We start from the raw sequence: 15,241 nt of genomic DNA on the forward strand, positions 1-15,241 counted from the left end.
CAGCGTGGCCTGAGGGTAGACAACATCCACGGCCCTCTTCTCCCTGCTGGCACATGGTTCGGGCAGCTAAGTGCTCAAGGACGCTGAGAGGAGAAGCAGACAGAGCAGAGGCACCAAGTTTCTAGAAGAATCTAGCCATTAGCCACCAGTCATTTGGAGGAAACCAATCAGTTGGTGAGCACCAATCAATCAGTTGATGGAAACCAACCAATCAGTTGTTGAGGAACACCAGCCAATCAGTTGGTGGTAGACACCAATCAACCAGTTGGTGGGCACCAATCAGTTGTTAGTGAACACCAATCAGTCATTTCGTGAACACCAATCAATCAGTCGTTGATGGACACCAATCAGTCATTTGGTGAGCACCAATCAAACAGTTGTGGACATCAATCAGTTGATGAACACCAAGGATGACCTCAGAGAAACTCCCCACCAGGAAATCAGAATGGTCTCTTCACAAGCACAAAAGTACACTAAAAAGCTAGACAATGCCATGGAACTGTGGCATGACGGAGCCCGTGCAGGAGAGTGCATGGTGGGCCCTGCGTATCTTAAGAATACAAATACCATACCACATGACCCCATTGTAAGGTATGCACCGGAAAGAACTGAACTCGAAGGCTTGGGCAGCTCCACGCACACCACATCTGTCATTTTGGCATTTCAGGAGGTTAGAGGTGTGACTGGCTGAATTTCGTCTCCAAAGTTCCTCTATTGAAGCTCTATTCCCAGTGTGACCATTCCTAAAGATGTGGCTTTTCAGGGTGTGAATTAAGTTACAAGATCCCACAGGCATCAGAACCCAACCCAATAGGACTGATGACCTGGTAAGAGCCAGAGACCATGGGGGTGTTCACATACGGAAGACTCCATGAGGATCCCATTGCAACCATCTACAAGCCAAGGAGCAAGGAGGCCTCAGGAGAAACTAAGGCAGCGGGCACTTTGATGTTTGACTTCCAAACTCAAAGCTGTGAGAAAAGACATTTTTGCTGTCTAAGCTGCCCAGTCTGTGGTACTTTGCAATGGCACCCCCTTCGAGATGTGATAGAGACCAAGGCTCCACAGGCAGATGAATGGCTGTTCAAAACAGGGATGACCTGACAGAGAACATGCCTCAGAATTCAAGGGGAGGACAGTAAGGGACACTGATAGGCTACCACAGAATGAAATGAACCAGCCACAGAAAGATAAATCCTGTGTAATTCCACTTACGCAAGAGAGTAGAAAACCCATAAAGCCAGGAAGCAGAGAACTGATTCCCCAGGACGGGTCGGGGAAGGGAGAGAGTTGTCTCATGGGTTCAGGATTTCAGTTCTGTGTGATGAAGAAAGACGCAGTTGTGAAGGATTCACAGAAAAGTGTATGGACTTAACAACGCTGAGAGGCATATTTACGAGGGCTTAGGGTGGCATGTTTCTCCTACTAAATGTATTTTACATTGACGTTTTTAAAAAAGAATCATGTGTAAAAGGAGGTGGACATTTCCAATTCTCTCTTTAGTGGCAGGGTCTCATATAGCCCAGGCTAGCCTAGAACTCTGGCCAATCTTGAATTTCTGATCCCCGTGACTCTACCCCTGCTGAGCTGTGGGATTATGGGCATCACCAGGCCTGGTTTTAGGCAGTGGAAGAAAAGAACCTAGGGCTTCCCACACAGTAGACAAGCATTCTAGCCAAGAGATGCATTCTCCCCCCCCTTCTTTTTTAATATGGTACGTGTAGCCTGGTTTAAACTCCTATGTGTTCTTGTATAATTTGCAAAGCAAAGGATGGCTTTCAGGTTCCCACAGAACCACAGGGCATGCCCACCGGAGCTCTGTATCCTGCCTGACTGTGGGCAAGCATCCTGGCTATTCCAAACCTTGATGATTATTTTTTTTTTTTTTTGTCACCTGTAAAAAGAGGCAGACATATCAGTAATGAGTTGGGGCCCCTGCCAGGGGAGCTGTTCCCAGGGGAACTGAGGGGAGGTGAGAAGGCGTTTTGTGGGAGTAACAGTCGGTGGCCATCACTCAAGACTGGACTCTGTGTTCAGGGTGCATGCCCCCAAACACCAGCTACAGGGAAGAGGTCTGGCCATGTGGCCAAGCCACAGGAGGTACCGACCATTCCTGACTCATGGCTTCACTCCTGTACCTGCCCATCAGGAACCTCGCTCTAAATGACTTTGGAGTCTCCTTCTGTTGAATGGAAGGAAAGCCAAGCTTTCACGTCCACCAAGGATGGAGTTGCAGAACGTGGCACATGTGGGTACCAAGACTTGGGTCTGGAGGAGAACCAACGGCCGAGTTAGAGGAGCAGCAAGGGATGTCGGTACACAGGGGCGCATGAGGCTCCAACTGGGAGTGCACTTGGGCGCCATAATCTGGGGAACAGCTGTGAGTATCCAGGGGCTGCTGTTACGCTACCTTCTCCTCCGTGCATGCTCCTTAGAGCAACACAGGACATCTACTTGCCTGGCTGGGTTGCTCCTCTCTGAGACACTGGAGAGAACCAAGCGACGGCGAGGAGGAGGAGGAGGAGAAGGACGAGGAGGAGGAGGAGAAGGACGAGGAGGAGGAGGAGAAGGAGGAGGAGGAGGAGGAGGAGGAGGAGGAGGAGGAGGAGGAGGAGGAGGAGGAGGAGGAGGAGGACCAGGTATTATGAGCAAGACAGAAGGGATGGACATCAGCCAACCAGGGAGATCTCTACGCAGAAGGGAAGACAACTGCTGGGGATCAAAGACAAGACAGTAGAACGGAAGGATCTCAGAAGCTCTTCTGTCCCCACTACGTGCCACCCCATTTCCTGTCACTCGGAGCCACAGCCCTCCTCAGTAGAGTCCTCCTCACATGAACACCCTGTGTGGTGGGTCTATATGGAATGGAATACATCACCCGATGTCCTAGGACCCCAGGGTAACAAACAGTGCAGAGACTGAACCGTGAAAAGCCACCACCGCCACCACATACATGTCCGCCCAGGGAATGATGGGAGATATCTAGCCTATCCAATCAGGATGAAGCACTGTAGCGCTAACCCAAGAAGCCCCGTGGACACTTCCCTGCACTGGCAGGGTCTGTGCAGACCGTGCTAGCTACACGAGGCTTGAATACCCAAGGCAAGAAGAGCCAGACTTGCATGAACACTAAGAGACTGACATAAAGTTCTTCCTCCTGGAGCATTCAGCCCAGCAAGGAAACAGTTAACAAGCCAACAAATAACAAGGCATCATTTCCCTAAGTCCACACTGGAGAGCAATGGCAAGCTTTGGAAGGAGAGACTGACAACCCAGCCATTTCACCGGCCAGTCACACCAGACTTAGTGGCCTTTTACGCAAAGACAGAAAAATGAAGGCGCAGCCTGGAAGCTACCCCCCTCCCGAGGCCAGCTCCTCTCATACATGATTTCCTGCAAGACCTTGGTGCCTCCAGGCAATGGCTCTGGTCAGCCTGCTGATGACCGGACTTACAGCCAAAGTCACCATAGTAGGGGACCTAAAATCAGGAGGGAGATGGCACTGTAGCTAATGACTTCCTCGGGAATGATAACTACCCCTGCCTCTCGAGCACGCCCTGTGAGACTCCAACTAGAAGAGAAGTCTGCACAGCCTAGGTACGGTTTCCTAAAGTTAACTTTTCTTTTTTCACACAGTAGAGCACACACATCTTGTTTTAGAAAATACTCATTCCCCCCCCCCCCCCCCGTCTCTGCAATTACCCGGGTCCCACGTTCGCTGCGCTGGGAAAGAGAACACCCACGTGGGTGGGTTGGAGAACTATTTTGAGGTGCCTTCGTCTGTGAGCGTGCAATTAGAGAGCAGGAACCATTCACGGTTGGCTTCTAGGAAGGGGTTTTATGGCACCTTCCCGTCCCTTTATGTTTCCAGGAAGTGTACGCAGATTCTCACTCTGATGTGAAACACACATTGAACGGGAACCATGCTGAAAACCTAGGGATGCGGGTCAGTTCCTAGACGTCTATTTACTGCTGTAATTCCCTCAATTTGCAATGACCATGGGCATAAACTCCCAACCCCACACACGCTCTCAATAAACACAGGAGACCGTCCCTTGGCACACATTCATCCACCTGCTTCTGACATCCCAGTCCTATTTGGCATCCTCCTGTGAGGAGCCCACTGAAGGGGGCGGGGAAGCAAGCCAACTGCGCATGCGAGGTCCCCGCCCTCTCCTTCCTGCCCACCATGATGTGAACAGAGCTTCTCCACCAGAACGGACTGAACCTTCTGAAACCATGAGACAGTCACAGATGAGATGGGCAACCTCTTTCGAGTTGTCTGTCTGGTAATTTGACATCACTACAGTGATCCACTTGTTCCTAGGCTGGGACGATATCCCCTATTTCTCAGGCCGTGAGTGCATCGCACAGTAGAGTCGACCAGTAAAAAGACTGTCTTGACCGATCAGGTTTAGTTTTGGAAGGATGGGACTCGGAGTGTTGAATCTGAAGAATTTTTTAAAACCCACTGGGGAGTTTACAAAATATATGCATTCCCCGAATTATATCATCTTTGCTTTGATTTAGGAGGTCTGGAGCAAGAGCACTTGCTGATCTTTTTTTTTTTTTTAAAGATATATTTATTATTATATGTAAGTACACCGTAGCTGTCTTCTAATACTCCAGAAGATGGCGTCGGATCTCATAACGGATGGTTGAGAGCCACCATGTGGTTGATGGGATTTGAACTCAGAACCTTCGGAAGAATAGTCGGCGCTCTTAATCGCTGAGCCATCTCTCCAGCCTGCAAGAGCACTTTAATACAAGTGCCCAAGATCTATATAGACCTTGAGAAATTGTGCCCTATCTTCTGGGACCCTGACCCACCCTAAACAGTATCTTGATTGTCTGCTTAATACCACTGAGTCCAGGGACAAGTAATTTTCCTTGAGCCCCAACACTCTGCCACCCGCAGTGATTTCTCTAGCCTTGACCTTCCCTTGGGACCCGGACCCACTCACTCTAGGAAGTATAAACTATGATCAACAGTCTACCTCCCAATGGGCTACTCAGAGACTCTCAATATTCTCACCAAACAAGAGATGGCACAGTGGTTAACAGCACTGACCGCTCTTCCGAAGGTCCTGAGTTCGAATCCCAGCAGCCACATGGTGGCTCACAACCATCTGTAATGAGATCTGACGCCCTCTTCTGGGGTGTCTGAAGACAGCTTCAGTGTACTTACATATAGTAAATAAATCTTTTTAAAAAAAAAGGGGTGGGGTCTTCCAATGTTGGTGTCTCTAAGACAGTGGTTTTCAACCTTCCTAATGCTGCAACCCTTTAATACACGTTGTGTTCCTCACGTTGTGTTTATCCCCCCATCATAAAATTATTTTTTGTTGCTACTCCCTAACTGTAACTTTACTGCTGTCATGAATAATGTATAAATCCATGTTTTCTAATGGTCATAGGTGATCCCTCTGAAAGGGACTTGCTGGCTGCTTTAAGGAGAAGCCCAAATTCTCTTTCCCTGTAGAGACACTGGGCTGCAGCTAGTCTCCCTAGAGACCATATGTTTATAAAACCCAGCATGCTTTGCGTCAGGCCGCACCTTCCCTCTGTACAGGATGCTAACAAGCTTCCCTCACTTTCTTGCTAACAGATCTAAGACACAGCTACTCGCATCTAAGAAGCCAGAGTGCTGACCAAAGTATCCGAGTCCTGACTGCTTCCTGTCTGTGCTTTTTAAAAACCAGAAATGGCACGCTGCTGCGCACAGTCACAGAACAGAGCTCCTCCTTTCAGCCAAAGGATATCAGCCTGGGAGTGGGGAGCCTGGAGGTGTCATGGTGAGACTTTTGTCCTTATCTCACTAAATTGACAAGCAAATTATTATAGATCAGGAAATAGTCCTTCATAATCTTACATTCTGAATCAGGGGTTTTCTAGATAAGGCATTTTCTCCCTCCGTGTGCCTATGTGGAGTGCGCTTCCTGGGGGCGTTGCTAAGAATCGGGGTGCTATGATAAATCCACACCATTTTGTCTACATTTCTTGTCTCTCACGGGATGGCGTCCTCAGTTGTTGGACTCTATATAGTATTGCCCATATAGTTATTTCTTGTGGTCATTCCTGCGATATATTTTATCAGTCTAAAGAAAAATCCTCCTAAAAACTAACCTCGGTGAGCTGGAGAGATGGCTCAGTGGTTAAGCACACTCTGCGCTGGCGGAGGACCCAGGTACAGTTCTCAGCGCCAGACCAGAAAGCTTTTAACTTTCTAAAACTCCAGCTCCCGCGAGCTCTAGAGAGGCCCCTTCTGGCTGCAAGAGGTATTGCACTCAGATGGCAGGCAGACAGATTCATTTACACTACAGAAAACCCGGTGATCCCTTATGTGATCCATTCTGTGTCACTGGGCAAACCATCGATCTCTCTGCCATCCCCCAGCCCATTCTTACTTCTGAAGACACTACTTTAACCCCCTTTCTAGATATTGCTGAATAATGGAAACTAGGAACTCTCCTGCTGGAAAATCCTATAGAAATAAGTTTTGTCTCATTAAGGATGATGGATCGCTTTGGAAAGCACTGGTTATTTCCCCAAATACTAATATTTTGTTAGAAAATCAGAAAACATACTATCTTCCTGCCCTGAAGCGTGAGCTTTCTGGCCCTAAGAAGGTCTGTAACTGCCAAACATGCAAAGAGACATGCAATGATGCATCTTTGCGGGGACAGCTAAGTTCTAGGACACTGGTCTGTATCCCTGTGAACTGCTTCGATATTGGGTTGACAGTTCTCACTTGTCTATCCAGCTCCAGCTCCACTCTCTGTTACAGTCTTAGATCTGCATATACATGCACTTCTCAATAAATACTGCTGAAATACGTAATTATATCCTTAGCGGGGAAGAAAGTCCCAACAGTCAAAACTTCCAGACAAAATGTGACCTTGGGACCCATAGGTGTGTATACACATTCACATTAAAATGAAATGTGAAAGCCCATGACCCTCGTGGTTTCTGCATATATCCTTTTGTCAGAAAGCAGCAAAAAAAAAAAAAAAAAAAAAAAAAAAAAAAAAAAAAAAAAAAAAGTGAGGCGTCGGGAATTAGTAGCTGGAAGTGGAATGAGGGGGCGCGGGAATTGGCAGCCAGAAGTGGAAGGAGGGGCAGAAATTAGCCGGAAGTGGTATGAGGGGGCGGGAATTAGTAGCCGGAAGTGGAATGAATACAAAGGGAATAAGAAGGAAAAGAATGGAGATGTAGCACCAGAGTAAAGAATAGGGGAACCTTGGGGACAGCTGGTTAGGAGGAATCAAACAAGGATGAGTCAGCTGCTTCTCCGGGCTAATGTGGGCATCTGCTGGCATTGGGCGTGGCTTCTTCTTTTACTTACAGCCCCACTTTGAATTCCCTTGAAGGTGAGGACTCCAAGCCTGGTTCTCCTAGAAATAAGCAGTCAGGCTGGAGAGTGGCCTCTGGCGGAAGGGGGAGGCGGAGAGGATCTTCCAGTTCTAGAAGCAGCGCTGCTCCTTGGCTGTCTACCTCACTCACCTGGGAAGGAGAATTAGGACTCACACCATGACAACGCTGGCCACAAGAGGTCCCTGCTGACACTGACAACAAAGGGTGGCTAAAATTAAATGGCTCACAGGACTCTGCTCCAGCTGAGGAAGAAGAACCCTGGGTAGGAGGAGCAAGGTCACTTTATCACAACTCAAAACCAAACCAGAAAAAAAACGTCCAGTGGCATCCTGCCGTGATCCAGCCAAGAGGAAAATTACCTTGGAGCTCACGCTTCCAGAGACCAACATCCAATTACCTATCCTCTACAAACCAGCATTCCCAGTGTGGAAGGGGGACGTTTGGGCCTCTTCTAGCCAACCAGCTCCTTCCAAGCTCCAAGGTCACAGCAAACAGTTCAGGAAGGACAGATGCCCCCAAGTCATGACTGAGACTCAGGGGTAAGGCTTTGTAGAACTTTCTAGTTTTAGAAGACTGTGATTCCATTATGTGGCAGGCAGGAGCCCAAAGATGGCCCCTAGGTTTTCCATACCTTGGTTATTCACATACTAATCTATGTGCTGCTACAAAGGGCTTTTTCTCCCAAGAGGTAATTGAGTTCTAACTCAGCTGGCAAAAGCCGCAGCCATCACTTGGGTGTGCCTGGCCAAATCAAGCAAAATCTTTAAAAGCAGAGTCTCTTCCAGCTGGTTGCAGAAGGCATCATCAGAGGAATCAAAAGCATGGGCAGATTGCAAGCGAGATAACTGGCTTGACGGGAAGGCCGGTCACATGAGCAGAGTGTAGCAGACTTGGAAACTGAACACTCTGCCCAGCTGCCAACCAGCAAAGGGGCAGAGATGACAGTCTTGTGACAAGACTCTGGGTTAAAGCAACAACCTGAAGGAGTTTGCCCATGGCCCCTACTCCAGATGAAAACTCAGCCTGGCTGATGCCTACATGTCTCTTTTGTAAGATCCTGAGCAGAGAGATTCCAGCTGCTTTATATAACTGGGAGATAATAAATGGATGTTTGAAGTCATTAAGGTCTTGGTGGTGCATTATACCGTAATAGTAAGAGAAAACTGAGCTGATAGGGACCCTAGTGGTGGAGCTGGCAGAAGGAGTGAAGGAGATGAGGGGGATTGCAATCCCCTAGGAAGAACAACATCAGCTGGCCAGACCCAGGGCTCCCAGGGACTAGACCACCTACCAGGGAGTGTACACAGAGGGACCCATGGCTCCAGATACATATGTAGCAGAGGATGGCCTTGTCTGACATCAATGAGAGGGTGTGTGGGTGGGTCGGGGAGCACCCTCATAAAGGAAAAGGGGAGGAGGAGAGGGAGGATGTCTAATGGGGAGGCTTGTGGGGAGGAAACAAGGAAATGGGATCTCATTTGAGATGTAAATGAATGGAATGGTTAAAAATAAATAAATAAATAGGGCTGGAGAGATGACTCAGTGGCTAAGAGCACTGACTGCTCTTCCAGAGCTCCTGAGTTCAATTCCCAGCAACAACATGGTGGCTCACAACCATCTGTAATGGTATATTGATGCCCTCTTTTGGAGTGCCTGAAGACAGCTACAGTGTACTCAAATAAATAATAAAATAAATCTTTAAATAAACAAATAAAATAAATAAGAAAACCAATTAAAAAAAAAAAAGCAAAGAAAACTGAGCTGAGCGTGGTGGCCCACGCCTTTAATCCCAGTACTCAGGAGGCAAAGAAAGGCAGATCTCTGAGTTTGAGACCAGCCCGGTCTACAGAGTGAGTTTCAGGGTAATCAGAGATACACAAAGAAACCCTGTCTCAAAAAAAAAACCCCACAAACAAACAAACAAACAGACCTCAGATACTTCAAAATATTCAATAGAACCTGAACTCAAGTGACCGTTTTCCTCTAGACCAGTTTCTCAACCTTCCTAATACTGTAACCCTTTAATATAGTTCCTCATATTGTGATGACCCAACCATAAAATTATTTTCATTGCTACTTCATAACTGTAATTTTGCTACTGTTATGAATTATAATGTAAAGATAGATTTTTCTGGTGGTCTTTGGCGACCCCTGTGAAAGGGTCAGTCAACTTCCAAAGGGGTCTCAGACACTGCTTTAGAGGACAGTTATGTAAATGACTATATAGTTAACAAAGAAGATGGCAGCTTTCAACAAAAGGACATTTCAGATCTCTGGTCATTCCCACCCTCCTCTTATAACTTGGTGCCCACCCCTGAGACCAATGAATAACAGTGAAGCATCTACGCCATTCATATAGCATGGCTCTGTTTCTCCATTGTGGTTGTTTGAATATGCTTGGCCCATAGGGAGTGGCACTGCTAGGTGTGGCCTTGTTGGAGGAAGTGTGTGAATGTAGAGGTGGGCTTTAGAGGTCTCCTATGCTCTGGCTCCACCCATGGCAGAAGAGAGCTTCCTCTGAGCTGCCTGAGGACTCCAGTCTCTCCTTATTGCCTTCGGATCAAGATGCAGACCTCTCAGCGATTCCTTCAGCATTATGTCTGTCTGTGCCACCATGCTTCCTGTTATGATGAGTGTTCTAAACCTCTAAGTCTACAAGCCAGCCTCCATTAAACATTTGCCTTTGTAAGAGTTGCCTTGGTCACGGTATCTCTTCACAACAATGGAAACCCTAAGACACCCATCTGGCCTTAGAGGGTTGGTCAAGAGGAAGTCTCAACCCTGCATAACTCTAGGACCACTTACTTCAACCTTTCCCCAACAGGACCCTTAACTAAATTCTGTAAGCAATGAGAAAATCAAAACAGTGTAGAATCACCCTGTGAAAAGCCTGTGGAGTCAACTTCATTCAAAACCTATCTCCAGTCTGTCAGATCCGAGATTCAAATTAGTTGCTATTCTGTGACGTACAGTCTTGGGTTTGGAATAACATCTGTGACGTCTGCCACTTGGTTGATCACCAGGGTTGATTTGGCAGATTTGGTTAGGGCTACCTGGTTGTTTCCTCCTCTTCCCTGCCACCTGTGTATGTCTCCTGAGGCTTTATGCTCACTCAAAGAAGGTAACCTTCTCCTATGGAGAAGGGCTATCCTTCTCTCAATGAGACATCTGTAGCTGCGCTCTCCTGCTAGAACCACCTAACAATCTCTGAAGCCCTAACACGGCATGATCGCTTGGTGGGAAGGAGGGTTTCTTTACCAACCTGTTAGTTTCTTCATGGGAATTTAAATTAGAAATAACATTTATAAGCTACGGAGGGTAAATATCATTGTCTTCCCTCATTCTAGTTTTAAAGTGCTTTTTTTTGGATCTAGTGATCTGTTAATAATATGGACAAGGCAAAACAGCCTGGATTGAAGATAAAGATGGGTGAGAAACAGATTGGTTTCTAGTCCAGGTATCTTACAGACAGGGAGACATATAGCTCAGGTGAATGTCAGACACACAGTCAGGTGTTTGAGAGCAGATTCACAGCCCCAGAGGCATGTGCAGAGGATGGGATGGAGACCAGAATCCTATCAAGAGACCTAAAGTCAAGAGCTAGATACTCCAGACTGCAGAAAAGTGATATTGGTCATACACTGCCTAGGAATACATGTCTGTATGCATTAAAACAATAGTTCATATATATGTATGTGTATATAGATACATATACATGTCCCATAGGACCATCACTTAGAAAAACATTACTGGATTTTTGGGTTTTTTTTTTAATTTTGTTTTTTTGTTTTTTGTAAAAGAAATATAGTGCTGTTAAGTTTAATGCACGTCTTAGATGTGTACACTCTCTGGGATGTTTCCAGCAGTGAGTGCGACCACACCCTCCAGCCTCTCGAAGTGTGATCTCACTTCCGCTGCCTCCCCCTCCCTTCTAGCTTCTCTGAATCTCTTTCCAGGTCCCAGGTTTTCACCACAGCTGGAACTGCCTGTGAGTACGCGGGCCTGCACATTCAGCCTGCCCCGTGGACTGGAGCTAAGCCACTTTGAGCACCTGTTTTCTGTGTTCCACACCGGGTCCAAAGGAGCCACCTTGGCCTGGAGGTGGCCCATGTCTCCACTCAGAAGCTCAAGGCCCATGCACATGGTGTCTAGACCATCTGAGACACGACACAGTAAAGGAGAGCAAAACGGTAGATTTTCAAGCAGAGCTTTTCAACAACTTCTCAAGTCATCTTAGAAGATCCACCACTTCCAATCTCAAAACACAGCGCTTCTTCCCCAAGCTTAAAAAGCCATAGAACCGGGATGGAGAGATGGCTCAGTGGTTAAGAGCACTGACTGCTCTTCCAAAGGTCCTGAGTTCAAATCCCAGCGAACACATGGTGGGATCTGACACCCTTTTCTGGAGTGTCTGAAGACAGCTACAGTGTACTTAAATATAATAAATAAATAAATCTAAAACAAAAAAAGCCGTAGAATCATTCTTCGAAGCCACGCCCCCTTCCCAGTAGGGATTGTCAAAGCCACGCCTCCGGATTGTCAAGGCCACGCCCCCTTTCATCCAGCTGCAAATTCCTATACAGCTTTCTCTCTCTGGCAGAAAGGTAGACAGTAATGCTGATTCAAGCTGGTCACTCTTGTCCACCATGAATCACGTGCTACTTGAAGGCTGTGTCTGAACACATTTTCATGTGTGTTATATTTATAACATTTGTCATGAATTTAGCCATTTAACTTGGTCTTGCCAGACATTTGGTTTATATTCTCTACCAAATTCTACCAACATCATCGTCATCGGGTAAGGAAAGATAAATCACTTACATATTTAAATGCCCTTTATGGGGCCTGAGAACCAAGGGGGCAGAAGATCTTCAAAATGCTGAGTTAACAATGTGCCTGACACTGCTGCTCTCTCTCCTGGGCCTCTGGGTATCAATTCTATTTCTTTTCTTTGCTATGATCCTAATCAGAGACGCTACATACCACCCACTGCTCCAACTTAATGAGGGCGAGAGAAACCAGCTGATTATTCCAAGCCAGTGTGTCAAGCATTCACAACGGCAGGTGATCTGATTATATTGTACTGATTTCTGACGTGACAAGCCAATTGAGCATTTCAAAGAAACTCCAGAACAAGCTAATGCTGTCCGTGTAATGGGATGCGGATTTGCATCAGGAACTGTGCCCTCACCCCCCTACCCCACCCCCATCCCACCCCACCCTCGGTATCTCAAAGCATATGAAGAAAACTAGGGTGCAGACTTCAAACACTGGTGAGTGGGAAACAAGAAAAGGGAAATCCAGAGAAAATTCAATTAAGGAAAAGTTCAACTGATGTTAGTGATCACAGCCCTGGTTATATAATCCCAAAGCGAAGCTGGAAAGTATACAAAAAAAAAAAAAAAAAGGCAGCTGTTTTTGGGTAAGGGCCAAGGTGTGGTGAGCATTCTCTAAAATACCATTTTAAGCAATTTGCTCCAACACAAGGAAGAACATTGACGAAGTAACATTTTATTACCAAAATAAAAAAAAGTGAAAGGATTGAACATTTTAATTGGACAAAAATCAAAAGTTTTTTGCTGGAACTGTGAAAAGAATACATAAAATAAATAAATAAAACTATTCTGATACTGGCTAGCTCATGTTCGTATAACCCATAATTTTTCCACCTACCTCATGTAAGTCCTGCTGAGTTCCAAAAGCATCCTTTGGCCAAATGGTAGCCCTCTGGTCTATTCTACAAAATATAAAGGAAAATTATGTCCATTTGAAAGAACCATTTTGACAACACACATTTGAAGTTGGCAACCATAGATCTGGTCATGTTCTTGTTGACAATCCCAAGTGGTCCCCTACCCACCAAAGGGTAACAATTCAGCCTCCTTCGGTGGTCTGGGACGCACAGAGTATGTGAGCACTGGAAACCTCCCTGACCTGCCCCTCCTCTGATTCTCTAGTCCTCTTCCCCAGTCGCCCTAGCCACGCCCCTCCGCGTTTCCTAAGCACACTGGGATGCTTTACCCAGATCTACACACAACTGGCTCTTGTCAAGCAATCATCAGCTTGGGCTCACATATCCCCCTCTCAGAGCAGGCCTTCTGACCTTCCTCTTCCTGGCATACGCAGTGGCTAACAAGAGATCACTGTGATAAATGGAAGAGACAGATCCACACCATAGTTGCCCTGTGACCTCCACATGGGCACCTGGCACCCGTAAACACACGTGCATGCGCGCACGCGCGCACACACACACACACACACACATGTGCGTGCATTCACAAAGGTCTTGTGCTGTCATTGAACTTACACAACGAATTCTATAGCCGTCACTGGGTTAGTGAAGATGGGTTTTGCCACTCATTATCTCCGAATACAAGAAAGGGCCAGAAAGCAAGGCAAGGCAGATGACGTTGAGTTCCTTGAGTCCCTTGTTTGTTTAAAAACAAAAATAAAACAAGAAACCCTACTCCTGGTAGCTGCTCAGGTCCAAATTCAGACCTGTCAAATTCTATGCCTGGTGGCATATGTTAGACACCATGTGAGCGTGTCTGCAAGAGCTCCTATTTTACTTCGTAATAAACAAATTATAGTTCTTATTAAAAGGCCAGCTGTCTTACTCAACACAGGGTAGGATGCTTATTTCATAAGTTAACTTTTTTAAAAAAAAAAAGATTTTTTGCAGATATAGTCATTTATAGCTGAGACACTGAGTCAACTTAGATACTGAAGACAGCGCTTTCTGAAGGGCTATGGAGGCTATGAGTTCAGCATGTCCTATCCCATTCAGAAAGGCACACTGAGCGACCCCAGGGCCTAATTTCCTCAAAATAATACAGAGATTTTTATCTGTAGCCACAAGTTGGGTCACCGTGCGAACAACTGGCTTTTTGTTTTGTTTTGTTTTGTTTTTTGAGTCAGGGTTTCTCTGTGTAGTCCTGGCTGTCCTGGAACTCACTCTGTAGACCAGGCTGGCCTCGAACTCAGAAATCCACCTGCCTCTGCCTCCCAAGTGCTGGGATTACAGGCGTGCCACACCACTGCCCGGCCAACAATTGGCTTTTGATGGTATATAAAAGGGTGAAGAGTCAAACATGACTACCAAGGAAGGGGTGCGCTGGGGATGCCCTCCATAGGCGCCCAAGCTGCCATCTTCCTCCTACAGGAATCAGGAGAAGGCTCGGGCTCCCAGCCACCAGGGCAAGCCTGCACAGCCACAATGAGTAGAGAGGGAGGAAGACTTTCAGGTTCGGCCACACCACCTCTGTTGGTCCCATGAGCCGCAGGCATGGCAAGGTAGCAAAAGGGCTCCTGAGGACAGGGCTTGAGCCATCCCCGCTTTTCAAATCGCTGAACTGGTCCTAAGTTCTCTGTTATCTACGGTGGTCCTCAAACTATGCTTCTGTGGTTGTTGTAAACCAAAGAGAGCAGGAGTGTGGTGTCTTTAAGATTTATTTTAAATCATGTGCACGTGTGTGGGGGACTATGCATGTGAGCCCAGGGTGCACTGAGGCCAGAAGAGTGTCGCAACCTCTGCAGCTGGAGCCATCCGACATGGATGTTGGCTTGTCTGGCAGCTTACCAAGATGTGGTTATTAATAAAATATGCCATTACTCACCAGAATTACATAATGATTCCAGTGGGCTGTTTTATGTGACTCTAGACTACCTGTTTGTTTTTATGTAGCTGTCAGTAACAGTAAGCATCACTTATGAAGGGCCCTTCATGTCCCATGAGGTAGCTATTACTGTCTTCCTTAGAACTAGCCCAGAAGACAAAAGGCAGACAAGCCATGGGAGTTGGGCTTTAGGTCATCGGCAGAGCCCTTGCTTGGCAAGTGATCTGGCAAGTGATGGCTCTAGGTTAGGA

The 15,241-nt window shown here is 46.7% G+C and overlaps 1 protein-coding gene across 3 annotated transcripts in view; it reads right to left on the reverse strand.

Annotated features, from left to right (window-relative positions):
• The window catches only part of Fam13c (family with sequence similarity 13 member C), a 113,445-nt gene that overhangs the window by 41,910 nt on the left and 56,294 nt on the right, over positions 1-15,241 (reverse strand). For all 3 annotated transcript variants that reach the window (XM_052164161.1, XM_052164160.1, XM_052164159.1), the window contains one exon: positions 13,048-13,111. In XM_052164161.1, coding sequence (XP_052020121.1) covers positions 13,048-13,111 — 64 coding nt within the window. The remainder of the gene's footprint in view (positions 1-13,047; positions 13,112-15,241) is intronic.

This window comes from Apodemus sylvaticus, chromosome 19 (genome assembly GCF_947179515.1).
Source record: "Apodemus sylvaticus chromosome 19, mApoSyl1.1, whole genome shotgun sequence".
Lineage (NCBI taxonomy): Eukaryota > Metazoa > Chordata > Mammalia > Rodentia > Muridae > Apodemus > Apodemus sylvaticus.